This window comes from Malania oleifera, chromosome 4 (genome assembly GCF_029873635.1).
Source record: "Malania oleifera isolate guangnan ecotype guangnan chromosome 4, ASM2987363v1, whole genome shotgun sequence".
Taxonomy (NCBI): domain Eukaryota; kingdom Viridiplantae; phylum Streptophyta; class Magnoliopsida; order Santalales; family Ximeniaceae; genus Malania; species Malania oleifera.
This window is the reverse complement of record NC_080420.1, coordinates 102,321,724-102,340,499: the sequence shown is the minus strand read 5'-3', so window position 1 is coordinate 102,340,499 and position 18,776 is coordinate 102,321,724. Positions and strand designations below refer to the sequence as shown.

Genomic DNA, 18,776 nt, shown 5'->3' with positions numbered 1-18,776 from the left:
ACTTTGACTCAACACTCGACCTGACAACCACAGTTTGTTTCTAACTTTTCCAAGACATCAAATTACCATATCATGTTGGATTATCACTTTACCTAAAAGTTTAAGTTTTTAGGTTGTGGGCCAACAATGCATATCAAGCTTTAACCCCCCCCCCCCCGGCGGGCGCACGTGGAGAGATACACACACAACAAATAATACCAATTATAGGGAATATAATTCTTTTTAAAAATATCACACAATAAAATATAGACAACAAGACTAAAATTTAGGACCTCCTTGTATCCTACTCTAATACCATGTTGAGTAGTTAGGTAAAATAACAAACCTAAACTCATTGATAGATTTCAGCCTCTATTTATAATATATGTAAGTACAATCGGAATGACCATAATACCCTTACTAACTCACACTTATTACTAAAAAAACTACAACACATAATAATAATAATGCTAAAAGACTAAATAACCATTAATAGTAATTTTTTATCTTATGCATAAATCTCATCTAATCGACATATAATTTCAGCAAAAAATTAATCTCAAATAAACATGAAAAATAGTTTACATTAATCCTTATACTCAAATAATTTGATTTTTATACTAAACGAGATTTACACAATATTTTTCACATGCATTAAAATGACTAATTTGTTATAATTTTATGTTATATAGATTAATATTAATTATTAAATTTCATATAGTATTTTGAACAATAAAAATGTCTTGATTCTAATGACAAAGACAAAGTCACTTGGGTATTATCAATTTTTGATTCTTTTCACTTGGGTATTATCAATTTTTGATTCTTTCTCTTTCTACCATGCTTGGCAGCATATCATATTTAAAAGTTCCATGGTTATTTTTAATTCTATTTTTTTCCATTTCTTTCCATTCCAATATAGCAAATGTGTATTTATTGCTATAATTTTTTTTCTCATTTCTAATATGTTCCTCTTATTCTTTGTCTTAAAAAATATATTCAGTACACGTCTAATTTATAGTATAATAAAACTAATTAGATCCTTCTAAGCATTCTTATATTCATGTATATATTCTTTTATAAATTTATAGTTGATTTTTTTTTGTTTGTTAAAATGACAATTAGATTCTTAATAATGAAAGAACTTTTTCTGTTGATTCATTTATTTTGTATTTTTTTTTTAATTTGAATATCACTTTCACATTACCTCCAATAATGGGAGGCTTACTAACAGGCGTCTGACATATTGTTCATTTCGACGAGATATTGTTCATTTTGACCTACTAACTTCATAATTTTATCTTGTAAAAGGTGTCTCGCATAGTCAAATTCAAATCTTCCTCACAAATCTAAAATTTTTCTAATACACATCTAATGTGGGACCGTCACATGCTCTTGTCCGATCTCTAACTTTCTCGTCATAGTGAACCATACCTGTGTTTAAGATCCACTCATATACATGATAATATCCCCATGGTGGTTCTAATATCAAATGTAATAGTTTTGGCCCAACTCTGTTGAGACATTGTTTGCTTTAGCAACTGATCTCATGATTTTGTTGTACAAAAGGCACCTCATATAGCTCGAGTCTGAACTATCCTTACAAGTCAAGATTTCCTTAGTATACATCTGATGTATAACCGTGATACTTGAGCTATATAACGAGAGATAACTCATTTTTCATTCCATAATCAGTTTAATCCTTTTTAAAATTCAAACTCGAAAATAGTCTCAAACTTTAACAATGCCTCGTAAGAAAGTGATCGAACAAAATCTATCCATTCCTTATTCTCGTGTAATGATTCAAATATTCATCAAGTAGAATAAGGAGATGAGACCTAATAATTGAAGGCTAATATTATATTTATTTTATATCATTTTGTTTAAAATTTTTCATACTTGCTTAACACGTTCTAGTTATTATTAGCTTTCTTATAAGTAAAACTTTAATTTCACACATACAATTTTTTGACCAGCATATATAAAAAATGAACAAGGTCTTCGGCCTCCAAATCGCAATGCATATTTATGGTAATTTTGAATAAAATAAAGTAAAATTATGAGAACGAAGCACCATTAATTTTTTTGTGCAATTACATAAAGAAATAGTCATTTATTATAATGCCACATAATTTAAGATACTTATTTGTTTATTATTTTTTAAAGGAAATAAATTTATTAAATACTTATTTTGATACATAAATTAATTATAATATTTTATTTAGAGACTATCCTAAATTGTTAAATTTAAGTTTTTATTCTCCATTACACGTGATTAGTTGATAATATGATAAAAATATATTTTCAATAATTTATGCGCAAATTAATTAGTCAAATTAAAATTTATATTTGTTACACTCTAAATTATAGTTTTTATAAAATATGTATGAAAAATAAATAATCAATGCACAGGTGTCTGTTATCTATTAGTAGAATTAAATGACAATTACAAAAGAGCGTGCTTAGGCAGAGCTGTGGTTGGACGGCAAAAGAAAACTATATTTTCTATCTCATACTTTACGTGCTATGCCACAAACCTCGTTCGCAAGGTGACACAGCGCCCTTCTACCAAAATGTCAATGTCGCATTCTCCATACTGCCACCTTTGATCCTCTACCCCACGCCACAGGGGACGAGGTACCAAATTTTCCATCACTTTCTCGCATTTTCTCTTTCTGGGCTCTGAAAACTTTGAACCAGCAGTTTTTTTTTTTTTTCTCTTTTTCAATAGACGAATTAAAAGCGTCGGCTTTCGTTCGCGGGCACTTTCGGCATGTGTCGTGCTGTATAGTTGTAGCCGACTTTTTGGCCTTTGTCGGCGTTTTGATTAGCTCATATTCTAATCTGAAAACAACGTGCAGATCTGTCAGAAGAAAATTTCAAAGTCTGTTTTGTTAGGTTGGGGCTATATATTCTGTTGTCTTCTCCGGCTTTAATCTTCTTCTAAATGGGTTTTGGGTTTTGTCATGAGTTCCAAGGTGGGTGGCTTTGATTTGCCGATCTGCACTGAAACTTTTGTGCTCTGCTTTCCTGGATTTCTCATGCGAAAAGGTTTGCTTTCTATTCTTATTGTTATTTTTTCTTAATTGTTGTTTTCTGTTGATAATGTCTGGACCCTTTAAATTATAATTTTGATTGATCCAGGGTTGTTTGGGTAGTAAATCATTATGGGGAACTGGTTCTTCTGGATATGAATTTTTTCTGCTAAGATTTTTGTTAATTGCTAGCTTTTGCTTTATTTAAATTTTGGGGTTTAAACAGGTATTGAACACATATAATCACAGTTTATTTATTTTTCTTTCGTTTCATTTGCCGAGAATTTTATTTTATAGTTGCTGATATTTGAGTTCAATCTATGGTTCTTATTGGGTATTGATTTTGCATGAGAAGTTTTTTTTTTTTTTTCTTTTAAAAAACAAGTTCGTTTTGTTAGCTTCTGACAAAGGCATACATTAAGGTCTAGTTGTCAATGCTGCGTGAAAGATGGTGTTATTGCTTTTTTGCTAAGAAACCTGTTTGAATAACTTCTGACTGGCTCAATTGGATGATTGTGTTGTTCTTTCTTTCTTTTTTTGTTAATAAACTCGTCCTATTAGCTTCTGATTCGTCTACACAACATGCATTGCTTTATTTTAACCGTTTCATGCCTTCTTGGCTTCAATGAATGTTGAAAATGTCTCACAGTTGACTTTTATTATATATATATATATATATTAATTTGGATGTGTTGCTCTTGATGGTTGTAGCTTTTGGTTCTTTTCTAAACTGTTTCTTCCCCTTGTCTGATTATTAATGCCCACAGTGCTAAACTACGCTTGGATATTTGATTTTGTTCTTTGAAGATTGGAGGCGTTGATCCATTGTAGGCGTTGATCTGTTGCTGTGAATTCATTCACTTTTGCTGGGTATGGCTGTGGCCGGGATTTCTTCTACCCAGTCACAAACATATTCACAAGGTTTTACCGTGGCTTTGGCATCAGCTGTACTTGAATGGTTGTTGATTTTTTTGCTGTTCATTGATGCCATTTTCTCATACTTAGTGACAAGGTTTGCTCGCCACTGTGGACTGCAAACACCGTGTTTGATATGCTCAAGACTTGATCATGTTTTGGGCAATGAAAAATTGGGATTTTATTTGGATTTGATCTGCAGGAATCATAAATTGGAGATATCATCCTTAGTTTTTTGTCATGCTCACAATAAGATTGTTGATGTTCATGGGATGTGTGAAAATTGCCTCTTCTCGTTTGCTACCATAAATAAGTCCAATGCCGAAACGTACAGATTGCTGGTTGGTAAATTGGGGGCAGAACCTCACATTGATTTTGATGAAGATCCTTCATGTGAATCTCATAACCTTGGCTCATTGATAAAAAGGCATTGTTGTTGTTGCAACAACCTTTTCATTTCTGGTGGTTATGCCCAAAAATTGCTTCAGACTGAGTTAGTTGGACCTAAGGCTGCTGAATTTGATCTGCCTTTATCCAGTGCTATTGTACATGATTGTGCTGACTTAAAGAAGAGAGAAAACAAATCATCTGGACCAGTTCACACTTCTCAGTTAAGAAATAGTGGATTTGATCCTTTGTCTCATATAGGCTATTCAGAGCTGAAGATCACTTCAGATACTGAATCAGATGTCCTGCTGTCTGATGATGATGATACGGGTGCTTTAGTTCGTGAAACTGATGGTCCTAAGGAAGATTTTCAAATTAAATGTGTACAGATGGAACCTCATATTGTTACTTCGACTGAGAATTTTATATCAGAGAAACTGATACATCCACCTTCCAAGCCTGAGGATTTGGTTTCATTTTCAAAGGTGCAGTTAGTTAATGTGGAGCCAAATGATGGGACAGTTGTCGCAGGTACTGATGCCGTTGGTCATGGCTTGGAGGAACTTTCTTGGCAACAGGCTGAGCCTAAAATTGATTCTTCTGGGTTTGCTCAGCTTATTTCCCATGAAGCTGCCCCTCAGTCGTCCAATGCAACAGAAACTGCCCCTGAAGTATTGGGAGCAAGTGGTAAGCTCTTAACTCTGTACTCTTTCTTTCCCTTTTCCATTGTTGTTGCGAATGTTTGGACACCAAATGAAAAATAAAGGCGCTTTGTTCCTTTCACCCTTTCATGGTATTTGAAACGCATATTTTGTCTCTCTATTACGTTTATGATAATTTCATGTCTTCCTTTTTCGTTAATACTTATACTGCATTTTAATTTCAAAGAATGATTTAATTCTTAATTTTATAACGTATGTATGTATGTATGTGTGTGTGTGTGTATGTATTCTGATCCTGGCAATGACTCCATTTTACATTACATCCTTCTGTATCGAAATCCAATGATAATGGAAATTGAATTGTTTTATTTCTATTTGATGCTTAAAAACCCCATTACCAGATTATGTCATATTCCTATTATGTAGCTTGTAATAATCTCTTGCCACCAATGTTTCAGACAGCAGTGAACTTGAGAAGCCATCCGTAACTGAGACGGGAGACATCTGTAAGACAGGAAGTGGATCAATAACAACAAGTGAAGCAGCTGTTGAAACTAGTCTGCAAGTGCCCAACAACTTGGAAGTGGTTTCATTTTCAAAGGTGCAGTTAGTTAATGTGGAGCCAAATGATGGGACAGTTGTGGCATGTACTGATGCCGTTGGTCATGGCTTGGAGGAACTTTCTTGGCAACAGGCTGAGACTAAAATTGATTCTTCTGGGTTTGCTCAGCTTATTTCCCATGAAGCTGCCCCTCAGTCATCCAATGCAACAGAAACTGCCCCTGAAGTATTGGGAGCAAGTGGTAATCTCTTAGCTCTGTACTCTTTCTTTCCCTTTTCCATTGTTGTTGGGAATGTTTGGACACCAAATGAAAAATAAAGACACTTTGTTCCTTTCATCCTTTCATGGTATTTGAAATGCATATTTTGTCTCTCTCTATTACATTCATGATAATTTCATGTCTTCCTTTTTCCTTAATACTTATACCGCATTTTAATTTCAAAGAATGATTTAATTCTTAATTTTATAACGCATGTATGCATATATGTATGTATGTATGTTTATTCTGATCCTGGCAATGATTCCATTTTACATTACATCCTTCTGTATCGAAATCCAGTGATAATGGAAATTGAATTGTTTTATTTCTATTTGATGCTTAAAAACCCCATTACCAGATTATGTCATATTCCTGTTATGTAGCTTGTAATAATCTCTTGCCACCAATGTTTCAGGCAGCAGTGGACTTGAGAAGCCATCCGTAACTGAGACAGGAGACATCCGCAAGACAGGAAGTGGATCAATAACAACAAGTGAAGCATCCGTTGAAACTAGTCTGCAAGTACCCAACAACTTGGAACTTGGTGATGCTTATAAGATAGCTGTTGGCAATAGGGGAAGACAGTTTTCTGGTTTGCTTGCAGAACAATGGTCTGGGAAAGATTCTGCAAAAGTTAATGAAGATTTGAAGCTCTTGCTGTCACAAATCTCTGCTAATAGAGGGATTGACCTACCATTGAATGATATGAGTCCTAGAGTGTCTTTAAATATTGATGAATTGAAGTCATCTGATGCCTCTGGTACGGTTGGGTTGCAGATTCTTCAGAAAAGGAAATCACTGGAGAGAAATGAATCTGGTTTTGAATCTCTGGATGGTAGCGTTGTCAGTGAAATCGAAGGGGAAAGTTTGGTTGATAGGTTAAAACGACAGGTTGAGCATGACAGGAAATCCTTAAATGCTTTATATAAGGACCTGGAGGAAGAAAGAAATGCTTCTGCAGTTGCTGCAAATCAAGCTATGGCTATGATTACTAGACTGCAGGAGGAGAAAGCAGCACTCCATATGGAAGCTTTACAATACTTAAGAATGATGGAAGAGCAAGCTGAGTATGACATGGAAGCACTGCAAAAAGCAAATGATCTCCTTTCAGAGAGAGAGAAAGAAATGCAAGATCTAGAAGAAGAGCTAGAGTTTTGCAGGAAGAAGCTCCCTAATGAACCAATTTTGGAGAGTATAGTGAGGTCAGCTTCTGATTTGAAGCCAGGAGGTACTAGATTGGAACTGTCAGATGCAAGTCATGCTGAAAATAATGCAAGCTCACCCAGCAACTCAGTTGCTATGGTACATGTATTATGTGATGAACTTGAAGGATCGGAAGTGCTGGTTGGGGGTAAGAATACGAGTATTGTGAAGAATCTGTTATCAGAGCTTGAAGATGAAAGATCATCTATTTCAAAGTGTCTGAAGAAGTTGGAGAAGAAGCTTCTTGAGTTCTCAAATAATGGATTACACTCTGACCTGGCAAATGGTGAGTATTCTGCAAATGAAGGAGATGAGTTAAATAATTTGAACACACTTGAGGTTAGAAAGGGGTCTGAGGAAAACAGTAGATTGGTAGAAAGCAGTGGAAGTCCAAGTGATCAAGAAGGACGTATTCTGTCATTTCAGGGCAACGAATTTGTTAGCAAGGAAAATAGTGAATTTAATAGTAGTGGGCAAGGTTGCCCCATGATATGTAGAGAAACTGATTTTGTTGCTCTTGGGAATGAGGTTTCTGATTTGAAGGACCGATTGGAAGCACTTGAGGCAGACAGGAATTTCCTTGAACACACTATAAACTCAATTAGAAATGGAGATGAGGGACTTAAGCTTGTTCAGGAGTTAGTTCATCACCTGCGAGAATTACGGAGGACTGAGATAAGAAGAGATCAGCCTAATTAACATGCTTGAGGCTTCATACTGTACTGCAAAACAGGTAAACTCTCTCATTAACATACTACTATGTTGATATAGTTGTGATGTTTCTTTAGAGAAAGCCGTCTAAGTCTCCAACCCCTTAATATTTCAGTAATATTTTATTCCATATGCCCTAATTTTTTTTGACAATTATTAACAAAGAAGGTGCTTTGTGAGGGTACTGTGTTATTAGGACCTGTTTAATACTTGACTTCAAGTATTGCAAACTGAATATAAATGGTGATTCCTCTATTCAGTACTTTGATAATGCATATTCAACAGTTGAGAAGGTCTGAGCTCTGAATTATTAAGTTAGATGGGCTTGACTGAAGATTGAATACTGAATTTAGGCTGTTTTCTGGTACTAGCTATTTCTAGTTCAGAAAATTAGCACCTTAAATTTTAATGAGACTCATTGCCGAGTATTTGATAAATGTTTAGTTTACATGCATATGTCTCCATACTATGTATTCTTTTGCCATGTGGTTTGCAAATAAAATATCATGGTGCAAAGTTAGTTCCACCTCATATGTTTAAGAAGAGAAAAATCTGAATGATAGTTTTTAGATTTTTATTCTCATTGAGTGAATGGTATTTCTTAGATGTAGCTGATAGTTTTCTAATCATATCGCCTAAATTATCTGCTTATCTTTTGGATTTGCAGTCCTTTATCTAGTGGTATGTTGTTTGGGATGCTCCATTAGACTTTCAGTGCATGATCACTTGATTAAATAATCTAGTGCTGCCCTGACCAAGAAAAGAAGTCTGAGATATAGATGGAACTTGAAAGTTGACTGTCAGGTGAAATTTTTGGCTTGAACTTCAATAACATCACGCAAAATTCTGAACTGTTTAACTGATTTATATGATTATTTGAAGTTGAAATTACTTACGAATTACAGCCTTTCACTCATTTCTAAATAGTTGGGGAGCAAATACAGAACTAACTAAACATTAGCATTTCCAGGAGATAAGCTGACATGATGTAGCTTATTATTTCCTAGTTTGGGGTTAATGTTAAAAGAAGTACAATCTTCATGTAAAATCATTGAGGTGATAACTTTAGCTGCACCTAGGTTTGCTACATGGTGGAAGAAAGCAGATGGGAATGAGAAGGAGAGTGAGAGAGCCAGCATACACACACACGCATGTGCGTGCATGCACCCATACACACACACGCACACACACACAGATGTTAGATCTTCTTCAGTTTCTACTAGGCAGTAGTGTGCGCATATGCCTAACTCATTTAAATTACCCTCAATATTATAGCAACAGTTGCTTGTTTCTTTCCTATAATCCTATGACACCAAGTTAACACAACAAACATGCGATACCATGATCTATGAGATGGAGATTGACATTCGACCTGAATAGGACCATGTTTTCTAGATGGCAAACCATCTTGAAATACCTCAAATTCTGAACTAGAGCATCCTGATGACTAGTTCTTTACCTTTCTAGATCATGACTAACACCAGTTGCAATGAATATAAAAGGTTGACTAACTTTAGGGTAATTCAGATTTCCATCCAATCTTCTATGTTGTCCAGGGTCAAATTGTTGGGCTTTGTGGAGCCTAGTTGTGTTTGATCAGGATGATGACCTGACCCGAAATAATGTTGTGTGGTTTTTTAATGGGAGATTTTTACTGAGGCTTAGTCCATGGAGCGGCTGTAGCGCTCATGGACAAGCCTCTTGGGGGTCCAGGGAGAACGCTTCCAGGAAAAAAATTTTGGCCCGTTTTGTAGCCCATTGTGAATCTTGTGCATAGGATATATATATATAAACCGTTGTTTGGGTGATTAGGGTTTTTTGACGCAGTTTTTGAGAGAGAAGAGAAGAAAAATTGTACTGTGCACTTTGTATTTTTCCCTGATAATAGTGAAATCCTTGCAATTTTGTGGACGTAGGCAAATTGCCAAACCACGTAAATACTGTCTTGTGCGTGTGATTATTTTTCTTTGGTCTGTGTTTTTTCTCTATTTTGTTTCTCACAAGTTTTTAGGGAATTTCATGATAATTTCCTTACAACTGGTATTAGAGCCTAGGGTTAGGTATGAGTGGGAGCAATGGCAGAGGAAGCAGGAAAGGTGCCTAGAATAGAAAAGTTCGATGGCACAAACTTTGGATTTTGGAGGATGCAAATCAACGATTATCTATATGGGAAGAAGTTGCATCTGCCGCTTCTAGTGGAAAAACCTGTGACTATGAAGGATGAGGAATGGACTCTTCTTGACAGAGAGGTACTGGGAGTTCTCAGGTTAACTCTGTCTAGGTCTGTCACAAAATGTTGTAAAGGAGAAGACCACAACAAATTTGATGAAGGCTTTAACTGGTATGTATGAAAAGCCGTCAACAAACAACAAGGTGCATCTAATGAAGAAACTGTTCAATTTGAAGATGGCATAGAATGCATCAGTAGCACAATATCTGAATGAGTTTAACACTATCATAAATCAATTGTCGTTTGTAGAAATTGATTTTGATGATGAGATTCGTGCACTGATCGTTTTGGCTTCCTTGCCAAACAGTTGGGAGGCAATGAGGATGACAATAAGCAATTCTACGAGAAAAGAAAAACTGAAATACAATGACATATGAGATTTAATTCTGACTGAGGAGATTCGCAGAAAAGATGCAGGTGAAACCTCAGGATCTGGTTCTGCCCTAAATCTTGAGACAAGAGGCAGAGGTAATGACAGAAATTCAAATCGGGGCAAATCAAAATCTAGAAAGTCTAATCGAAACAGAAGTAAATCTAGATCAGGCCAACAAGTACAATGCCGGAACTGTGGGAAAACGGGTCACTTTAGGAGGCAATGCAAAAGTCTTAAGAAGAAAAATGAAGATAATTCTGCTAATGCTGTAATAAAAGAGGTATAAGATGCATTACTTCTTGCAGTAAACAGTCCACTTGATGAGTGGGTTTTGGACTCAGGAACTTCGTTTCATACCACTCCATACTAAGAAATCATATAGAACTATGCTGTAGGTGATTTTGGTAAGATGTATTTGGCTAATGGTACAACCTTGGATGTCATGGGTATGGGAAACGTTCGGATATTGTTGCCCAATGGGTTTGTTTGGTTATTGGAGAAGGTTCGACATATTCCTGACCTGCAATTTTGTTTGTTGGTGGTACTTGGAAGGTTACAAAGGGAGCCAGGGTATTGGCTCGTGGAAAGAAGACTGGTACTCTATATATGACCTCAAGTCCGAGAGACACAATTGCAGTTGTTGAAGCAAGTACCAATACAAGCTTATGGCGCCGCAGACTTGGTCACATGAGTGAGAAAGGAATGAAGATGCTGCTGTCAAAAGGGAAACTACTAGAATTGAAGTCCGTTGATTTTGATATGTGTGAAAGCTGCATCTTAGGAAAGCAGAAAAAGGTGAGTTTCTTGAAAACTGAGAGGACATCGAAGGCTGAAAAATTGGAGTTAGTACACACTGATTTATGGAGGCCTTCTCCGGTTGCATCCCTTGGAGGTTCAAGGTATTACATCACTTTCATTGATGACTCAAGCAAAAAGGTATGGGTTTATTTTCTGAAAAATAAATCTGATGTAGTTGAGACTTTTAAGAAGTGGAAGGCTATGGTTAAGACAGAAATGTTTGAGGTCAGAAAATGGAGGAGAGTACATAGATGGAGGGTTCAGTGAGTATTGTGCTGCACATGGAATCAGGATGGAGAAGACCATTCTTGGGACACCATAGCAAAATGGTGTGGTTGAGCGCATGAACGGAACTCACAATGAGCGTGCTAGGAGTATGGGTTGCATGCTGGACTACCAAAAACATTCTAGGCTGATGCTGTTAGTACCACAGCTTACCTGATAAATCGAGGACCTTCAGTTACCATGAAGTTCAGACTTCCTGAAGAGGTTTGGAGCAATAAAAAAAGTAAAGTTTTCCCATTTAAAAGTTTTTGGTTGTGTTTCTTGTGTTCATATTGATTCCGATGCTCGTAGTAAACTTGATGCAAAGTTTAAAATATGTTTTTTCATTGGTTATGGTGATGAGAAATTTGGCTATCGGTTTTGGGATGAACAAAACAGAAAAATCATCAAAAGAAGAAATATGATATTTAATGAATAGGTTATGTACAAGGACAGGTCAACTCTAGTGCTAGATGTCACAGAGATGGATAAGACAAAATCTGAGTTTGTCAACTTAGATGAATTGACTGAAAGTACTGTCTAGAAAAGGGGTGAAGAGGATAAGGAGAATGTAGAATCATAGGTAGATCAGAGTACACCTGTAGCTGAAGTCCGTAGATCTTCTAGGACCATTAGACTTTCATAGCGTTATTAACCTGCTCTAAATAATCTCCTGTTGATTGATAGTGGTAAGCCAGAGTGTTGTGATGAAGCCTTGCAGGATGAAAATTCAAGTAAGTGGGAGTTAGCCATGAAGGATGAGATGGATTCCTTGTTGGGGAATCAGACATGGGAACTGACTGAATTGCCAGTAGGGAAGGAGGCTTTGTACAACAAGTGGGTATACAGAATAAAGAATGAGCATGATGGTAGCAAGCGTTATAAGTCCAGATTAGTTGTTAAAGGGTTCCAGCAGAAGAAGGGCATTGACTACATAGAAATATTTTCTCCAGTTGTGAAGATGTCAACAATTAGACTGGTATTGAGAATGGTGGCTGCAGAAAACCTACATCTTGAGCAGTTAAATGTGAAGACGACATTCCTTCATAGTGACTTGGAGGAAGACATTTACATGATTCATCCAGAAGGGTTCATTGTTCAGGGACAAGAGAATCTAGTCTACAAACTGAGAAAGAGCTTGTATGGCCTAAAACAAGCTCCGAGACAGTGGTACAAGAAATTTGATAGTTTTATGCATAGAATTGGGTTGAAGAGATGTGAAGTTGATCACTGTTGCTATGTTAAGTTCTTTAGCAATTCTTACATCATTTTACTGTTGTATGTGGATGATATGCTCATTGCAGGGTCTAGCAATGAGGAGATTAATTATCTAAAGAAGTAATTGTCAAAACAATTTGCAATGAAGGATTTGGGAGCTGCAAAGCAAATCCTTGGTATGAGAATCATTAGAGACAAGGCTAATGGTACATTGAAGCTTTCACAGTCAAAGTATGTGAAGAAAATTCTCATTTGGTTTAACATGAATGAAGCTAAACTAGTGAGCACACCCTTGGGTAGTCATTTCAAAATAAGCAAAGAACAGTCACCGAAGACAGAAGAAGAAAGGGACCTTATGAGCAAGGTGCCGTATGCCTTAGTTGTTGGTAGTTTGATGTATGCTATGGTGTGTACAAGGCCATACATTGCACATGCAGTGGGAGTTGTGAGTAGATTCATGAGTAGGCCAGGAAAATAGCATTGAGAGGTAGTCAAGTGGATTCTGAGATATCTAAGGGGTTCATCAGATACATGTCTTTGCTTCACAGGTGCAAGTTTGAAATTCTAGGGCTATGTAGATGTTGATTTTGAGAGAGAAGAAAAACTGTATTTCTGCACTGTATTTTTCCCTGATAATAGTGCAATCCTTGCAACTTTGTAGACGTAAGCAAATTGCCGAATCACATAAATACTATCTTGTGCGTGTGATTATTTTTTTTCTTTGGAGTGTGTTTTTTCTCTATTTTGTTTCTCATAAGTTTTTGGGAAATTTCGTGATAATTTTCGTACACAGATAACCCACACTTGTTAGTTACAAGTTGAGTCCCAATACATGGGAGTATTATGGGCTTTGACGACAACATTTTCAACTACTACCATTACTTTTGGAGGGGGTGGGGTGTGGGAGGAGATTTTCAATGTCGGAGAAGTACATCAGTTACAAGCATGGCTGAGGTCTTTAGTTCCAAGCTTTGTCTGGACATTTTTGACTCCACACTTTCTCTGCTGTCATCCCCTCTGAGCACAGAATTATCAACATGATCAAGAGGATTTAGTTGCTGCAGCATGAGGTCAAAAATACAGAAGGGTCCTTAATGTTGGCCAATAGAACTCTGGAACAATATCTAGTTGTTGCTCTCATTCACATCTATGGCCATATTCTTCATGTCACCTATTTCATTGCTTGTTGCTTATAGATTAAATGAGAAATACTGGTTCAGCTAATGTTGGTGGGTATAGAAGGGAGAGCACTACGAGGGGAGTAGTAGACCTAGACTAAGTTGGGCCTCAGGTAGTAAGAAAGGATTTGATACCACTCCAGCTTCAGAGGGATATTGCCCTAGTGGGACTTAAGGGCTGCTAATGTTATTTCTGTTATTCTTGAAATGTTAAAACAAAAATATCACCAATTTTCCAAGCTGAGACCAACATACTCGAGTAAAATTTACTCTTGAAATTATTAAAGCAAGTTGTAGATAATGATCGCCAAAAAATTCTAAAGTGAAATTGGCTGCTTCATGTCCCAAAAGAAAAAGAAAGAAAAAGAGAAGAAATGGAAAGAACGCGGGATTAGATTTCTTGGAAGTTGGAAGCTATAGATTGATCAAAATTTTATGGGCTAAACTAAAGAAGGTTGGTGGTTCTACAAGTTACAAACTTTGTGTTCAAAGGAATTAAGCAGAATTATTGCAGAACCCAACAGCAAATATTCAATATTTTGACCTCATCAAGCTTGAGGAAGCATAAAGCCACAATTATTTGTAATCTCATTCAAGGAAAATTTAGTTGTAGGTATACAGTTATTTTCCCCAAAATAAGAGTAAAAAAACTATTCGCATAAGAAAAATCAATGATATGATAAAAATTAGGCGCTTTGAAACAAACTTAGAATACATGCCTTAAATATATACTTAAATGATTTTAGAACTCAGGGGTCTGAATTGAGCATACGAGGTCCAAACTTAACGGAATCAGTTCCAACATGTCTGTGACTTTGAGGTGGACGTTCCGGAGCTTATGGTACCCAAAAACTCCTCCCAGCTGAAAATTATGCGCTTGGAAGCAAACTTAGAATATATGCCTTACATATATACTTAGTTGATTTTGGAACTCAGGTCTCCAAATTGGGCATATAAGGTCCAAACTGAGTGGGGTCAGTTTTGACATGGACATGACATTTAGGTGGACGCCAGTATTTAGTCTATGTTGCAAGTGTCCAAACCATCTTAGCAGCCCTTCCATTTTCTTTTAAAGGAGCTACTAGTAGTTTTCTATGTATGTGTTGATTCCTTACTTTATCTTTGAGTTATACCACTCATCTATCTTAACATTCTCCTTTCAATTACACTTACATTTTGGTATGTTTTTCATATCTTCCCAACATTAAGATCCATATAACGCGGTTGGTCTTGTGGTCATCTTATACAATTTTTATTTTAATCTTAGAGGCCTTTTACAATTAGATAACATGCCAAATGCACTTCTCCATTTGAACCTGCCTACTTTAATTCTACGCGCCCAACTTTCTTCGATTTCCCCTTCCAATTGATCCAAGGCTATGAAATCCATTATTACTATTTGGCATTTTTCTTCTTTTACTTCACATATAGTTTCATCTATCAAAATAATATCATCTACAAACAACATGTGACATGGAACCTCATCTTGGAAATGTTCAGTAAGTTCATTCATAACCTTAAGCTCCTGGGTAAGGACTTGAAGCAGACCCTTAACATGCACCTATTTTAATTGGGAATTCTCTAGTTTATTCAGCTTGATTACTAACACTGATCTTTGCCCCAACCTGCACATCCTTAATGTTAGAATAGAATGTGTTATTTTTGTAATCATGTGGTGTGAATGGTGGAATTTTTTGTCTTGCTCTTTTTATTATTAATATATAATAGCTATACAAAGAGCTCTATGTAATGCTCTAGGGAATTGTTGCCAGACTTTTCTCTTCTTATTCTCTTCTTTTCTTCTCCATCTCTAACTTTACGACATGGTATCAAAGCATTGATCTCCTCTAAATCTGATTTATCTGAGTTGGATTTAGACGCTCTGTTTTTATTGTTTCTTCTCTTTCCCTGATTGGTTCTCAAATTTGATCCCCTGGTAGGTTTTACAGTCGTTTAGAGACACTCTTCCTCTTGGTTAGGCTGTGCAACATCCTTGGTTGGATGCTGTGTGTTCATAGTGGTTTGCTGGCGTGAAGTCAGTCACATACTGTTTCTGGTATACTGCTGCTGTTGTCACATGATGATCCTGTATGTACGCTTCATTTTTTTTCATGATTGATTACTTTCAATCTTGTATCGATTGCTAGTTGGTTGTGTTTGATGACTCTTTTCTTGTTCTTGTCTGCACTTACAGCTGCTACTAGCCGTAATGTCTGTAGCTGCTGCCTGCAAGGTTGTTTATTAATTGGCTGCAGTGCTTTGTTGTGGTCTGCCCTGTTCTGCGCGATCAAGTGATTCCTCCTAGGATTATGTAACTTTAGTTCTGTGGTCAAGCTGCCTCTTGGAGTTTTAGACCGTTGAAGTTTTAAATTTTTTTTTTCTGCTAATGTGTGCTGCCTGATTTTGGATTGCTGCTGTGTTCTTCATTCTGGATACTGGTGTGTGCTGATTGTAGGGTATTGGGGGTGATTCTAATGGCCCCCATAGAGAGCTTCAGGTGATATTGTTAATGTACAGATCGACCACCATCAAATTGGTTGGATCCTCCAACTACTTGTCGTGGTCATACGCAGTGCCTATGTATATTATTGCAAGGGCACGTTTAAGTATCTGCTGCATTTTCCATTCAGATTCTAAGGATTTTATGAAGATTGGATGAAATAGAATGACATCTTGCATATATGGACGTGGAATAGGATGGAGCCGCAAATTGCTGCAAATGTGATGTTCATAGAACAACCAAGGCTGTATGGGATGATCTGGATGATCTTTATGAGAGCTTTTCATGAGATAAAATCAAGCTTGTGTTTTTGACATAAATTAGAAGTTTTCAAATATAACAAAGAAGGTTGATCCATCGCTGAGTATTATAGAACTCTTAAGGGTATAATAGAGGAATTCAACTTCTATCAACCATTAGTTCCGAAGTTGAGATGAGGTGATTAAGAGATAATGACAGAGTTCTTGATCTAGGATGAATCCTAAGTTTCAAACCATTTGTGATTAGATTCTCGCTGATGAACTCATACCATCCATGAATGAAACACATGTTAGAATCCAACAAATCACCAAAGATGGCTCTCAAGCTTCTTCTCTAGCCTTTTTCTATGATAATTCATCCAAAGTTACCACTGTCTCTAACCATGGTTAAGGAAGTGTTCAAGGATGAAGATGAGGTTTAGATGATGGTTGTGGCATGTACATTGCATCAAGGTGAGGAGTTTGTCAAAGCAATTCTCGTATTTTTGCACACATAATAGCAAGGATAATCATATTGTATCGTTGTTGGGATCTCCATAGGAAACTGACTTGAGAAAATATGTCTTTTGTCGATGATGATTCTACTGTTGACTCTTCAAGTGCACCTAGTGATTAGGGTGTTGATTACATCATCCATTGTATCCTGAGAGGAGTATAACGTTCTTCTTCACACGGTTCAATAATTCTAAACTCAATCTTCTATATCTAGTACTGCTGTTTGGGTACACTTCTTGCCTGTCATCCTCCTTACCCTAGGTTGTTGATTATAGTGCCTTCCCTCATATGACAAGTAGCCCTATTTTATTCCAATCGAAACCCACTACCTCACACTCTAAGGTCATTTAGAAGGTTCAATCACGCCCATTTTTGGTTGTGGCAATATTCTTTCATTTCCTTTAATTCCTACTTCTTCTCTATTGTATGTGCTTAAATTTCCATTGAATTGTTGTTAGTTAGTCAATTAACTAAATCTCGTAACTGTTTCATGACCTTTTGTCCTTTCCACATTATTAAGATCTCTAGGAAGAACAAAAGTAGTGGAGGGTTTGAAGGATGGCTTATGCTATTTCAGTTGTAGTGGTGGTAGATCTAGTCCTTGTAACACAACTTCAATTTCCACTCATGGTGTTTCTTTGGATTAGGGGCATGCTCATTTATGTCACTTATCCCTTGAAAAACTACGACAAATTCTTCTTATGTTCAAGTATATTTTGAGTTTTTTGCGTGTCAATTAGGAAATCATATTAGGTTATCTTTTTCGTTTAGAGTTGACTCATAGTAAATCATTTTTCTCTTTATTTATTCAGATATTTGGGGTTTGTGTATAGTCAAAAGTTTGCCCGATCATCAATATTTTGTTTTCTTTGTGGATGATTTTTTGCATGACCAAGATCTATCAGTTGAAAAATAGTTATGAATTTCTTAATATATTTGCTAATTCTACTGAGAAATAAATTCAATTTGACATTATTACTCAAAATTCTCAACCGATAATGCAGTTAAATTTGTTTGAGCTTCAGTATTTCTGCTTGGCCAAAGGATTATTTGTTAAACATTATGTGTACATACCCTCTATACATTTACTTGACATAGCACGATCTATGCTATTTCATATTCATGTTCCTATAACCCTTTTGAATGATTCTCTTCTTACCAAGTTATCTTTTGCTTAACAGGATAACCTCTAGTGTCCTAAGGGAACAAATAGCCTTCTTTATTGTGTACCCAGAAACATCCTTGTTCTTTTAGTGCCTTATGTCTTTGGGTGCACATGTTTTGTTCATAATCCATTGCTTAGGAAAAGCTCACTCGTTATGTTGTAAATGTGTCTTTGTTGGGTAAAGAACTCATAAAGGATATAAATTTTTTGATTTCCACTATTGCAAGAAGTCTGTTAACACAGATATTACTATTTCTTAGAGGACACCTTATTTCTATAGTGTCGATCCTCCCTTGAATCAATTCTGAGTTCATCAACAATCTCTAGTCCCCCACATGTGTTGGTTCTCTTGTTCCTACCCTTACCCTTATGGAGATAACTTCCGCCTCTTTCCTAAATCTGTTACTTACTGTCCAAGAGAAACAATCGAGGATTTATGAACAATAGAAAGTAGGCATAGACATCGCTACCATCAGACAACCCTACCTACTTTATTGTTCATATTTTGACTTTTAATTTTGGACATCCATCCCAACGTGACTTGGATATACCAATTCCTCAAAAGGTACCTAATCATGTATG

At 36.3% G+C, this 18,776-nt stretch overlaps 1 protein-coding gene across 12 annotated transcripts in view; it reads left to right on the top strand.

Moving 5' to 3' along the window:
* The first annotated feature begins 2,450 nt into the window (after positions 1 to 2,450).
* The window catches only part of LOC131154299 (myosin-binding protein 1), a 36,114-nt gene continuing 19,788 nt past the window's right edge, over positions 2,451 to 18,776 (top strand). The window contains exons 1-6 of one of the 12 annotated variants that reach the window (XR_009136415.1): positions 2,460 to 2,616; positions 2,841 to 3,030; positions 3,782 to 5,003; positions 5,437 to 5,781; positions 6,215 to 7,735; positions 8,381 to 8,517. Coding sequence is in view for 7 of the 12 variants with exons in the window: in XM_058106984.1 (XP_057962967.1) it covers positions 3,887 to 5,003; positions 5,437 to 5,781; positions 6,215 to 7,701 (2,949 nt within the window). In the remaining 5 variants the exon portion in view is untranslated. Of the gene's footprint in view, positions 3,031 to 3,781; positions 5,004 to 5,436; positions 5,782 to 6,214; positions 7,736 to 8,380; positions 8,518 to 18,776 lie in introns of all 12 variants that reach the window. The other 11 variants (XR_009136416.1, XR_009136412.1, XM_058106984.1 and 8 more) reach the window with 11 other exon arrangements.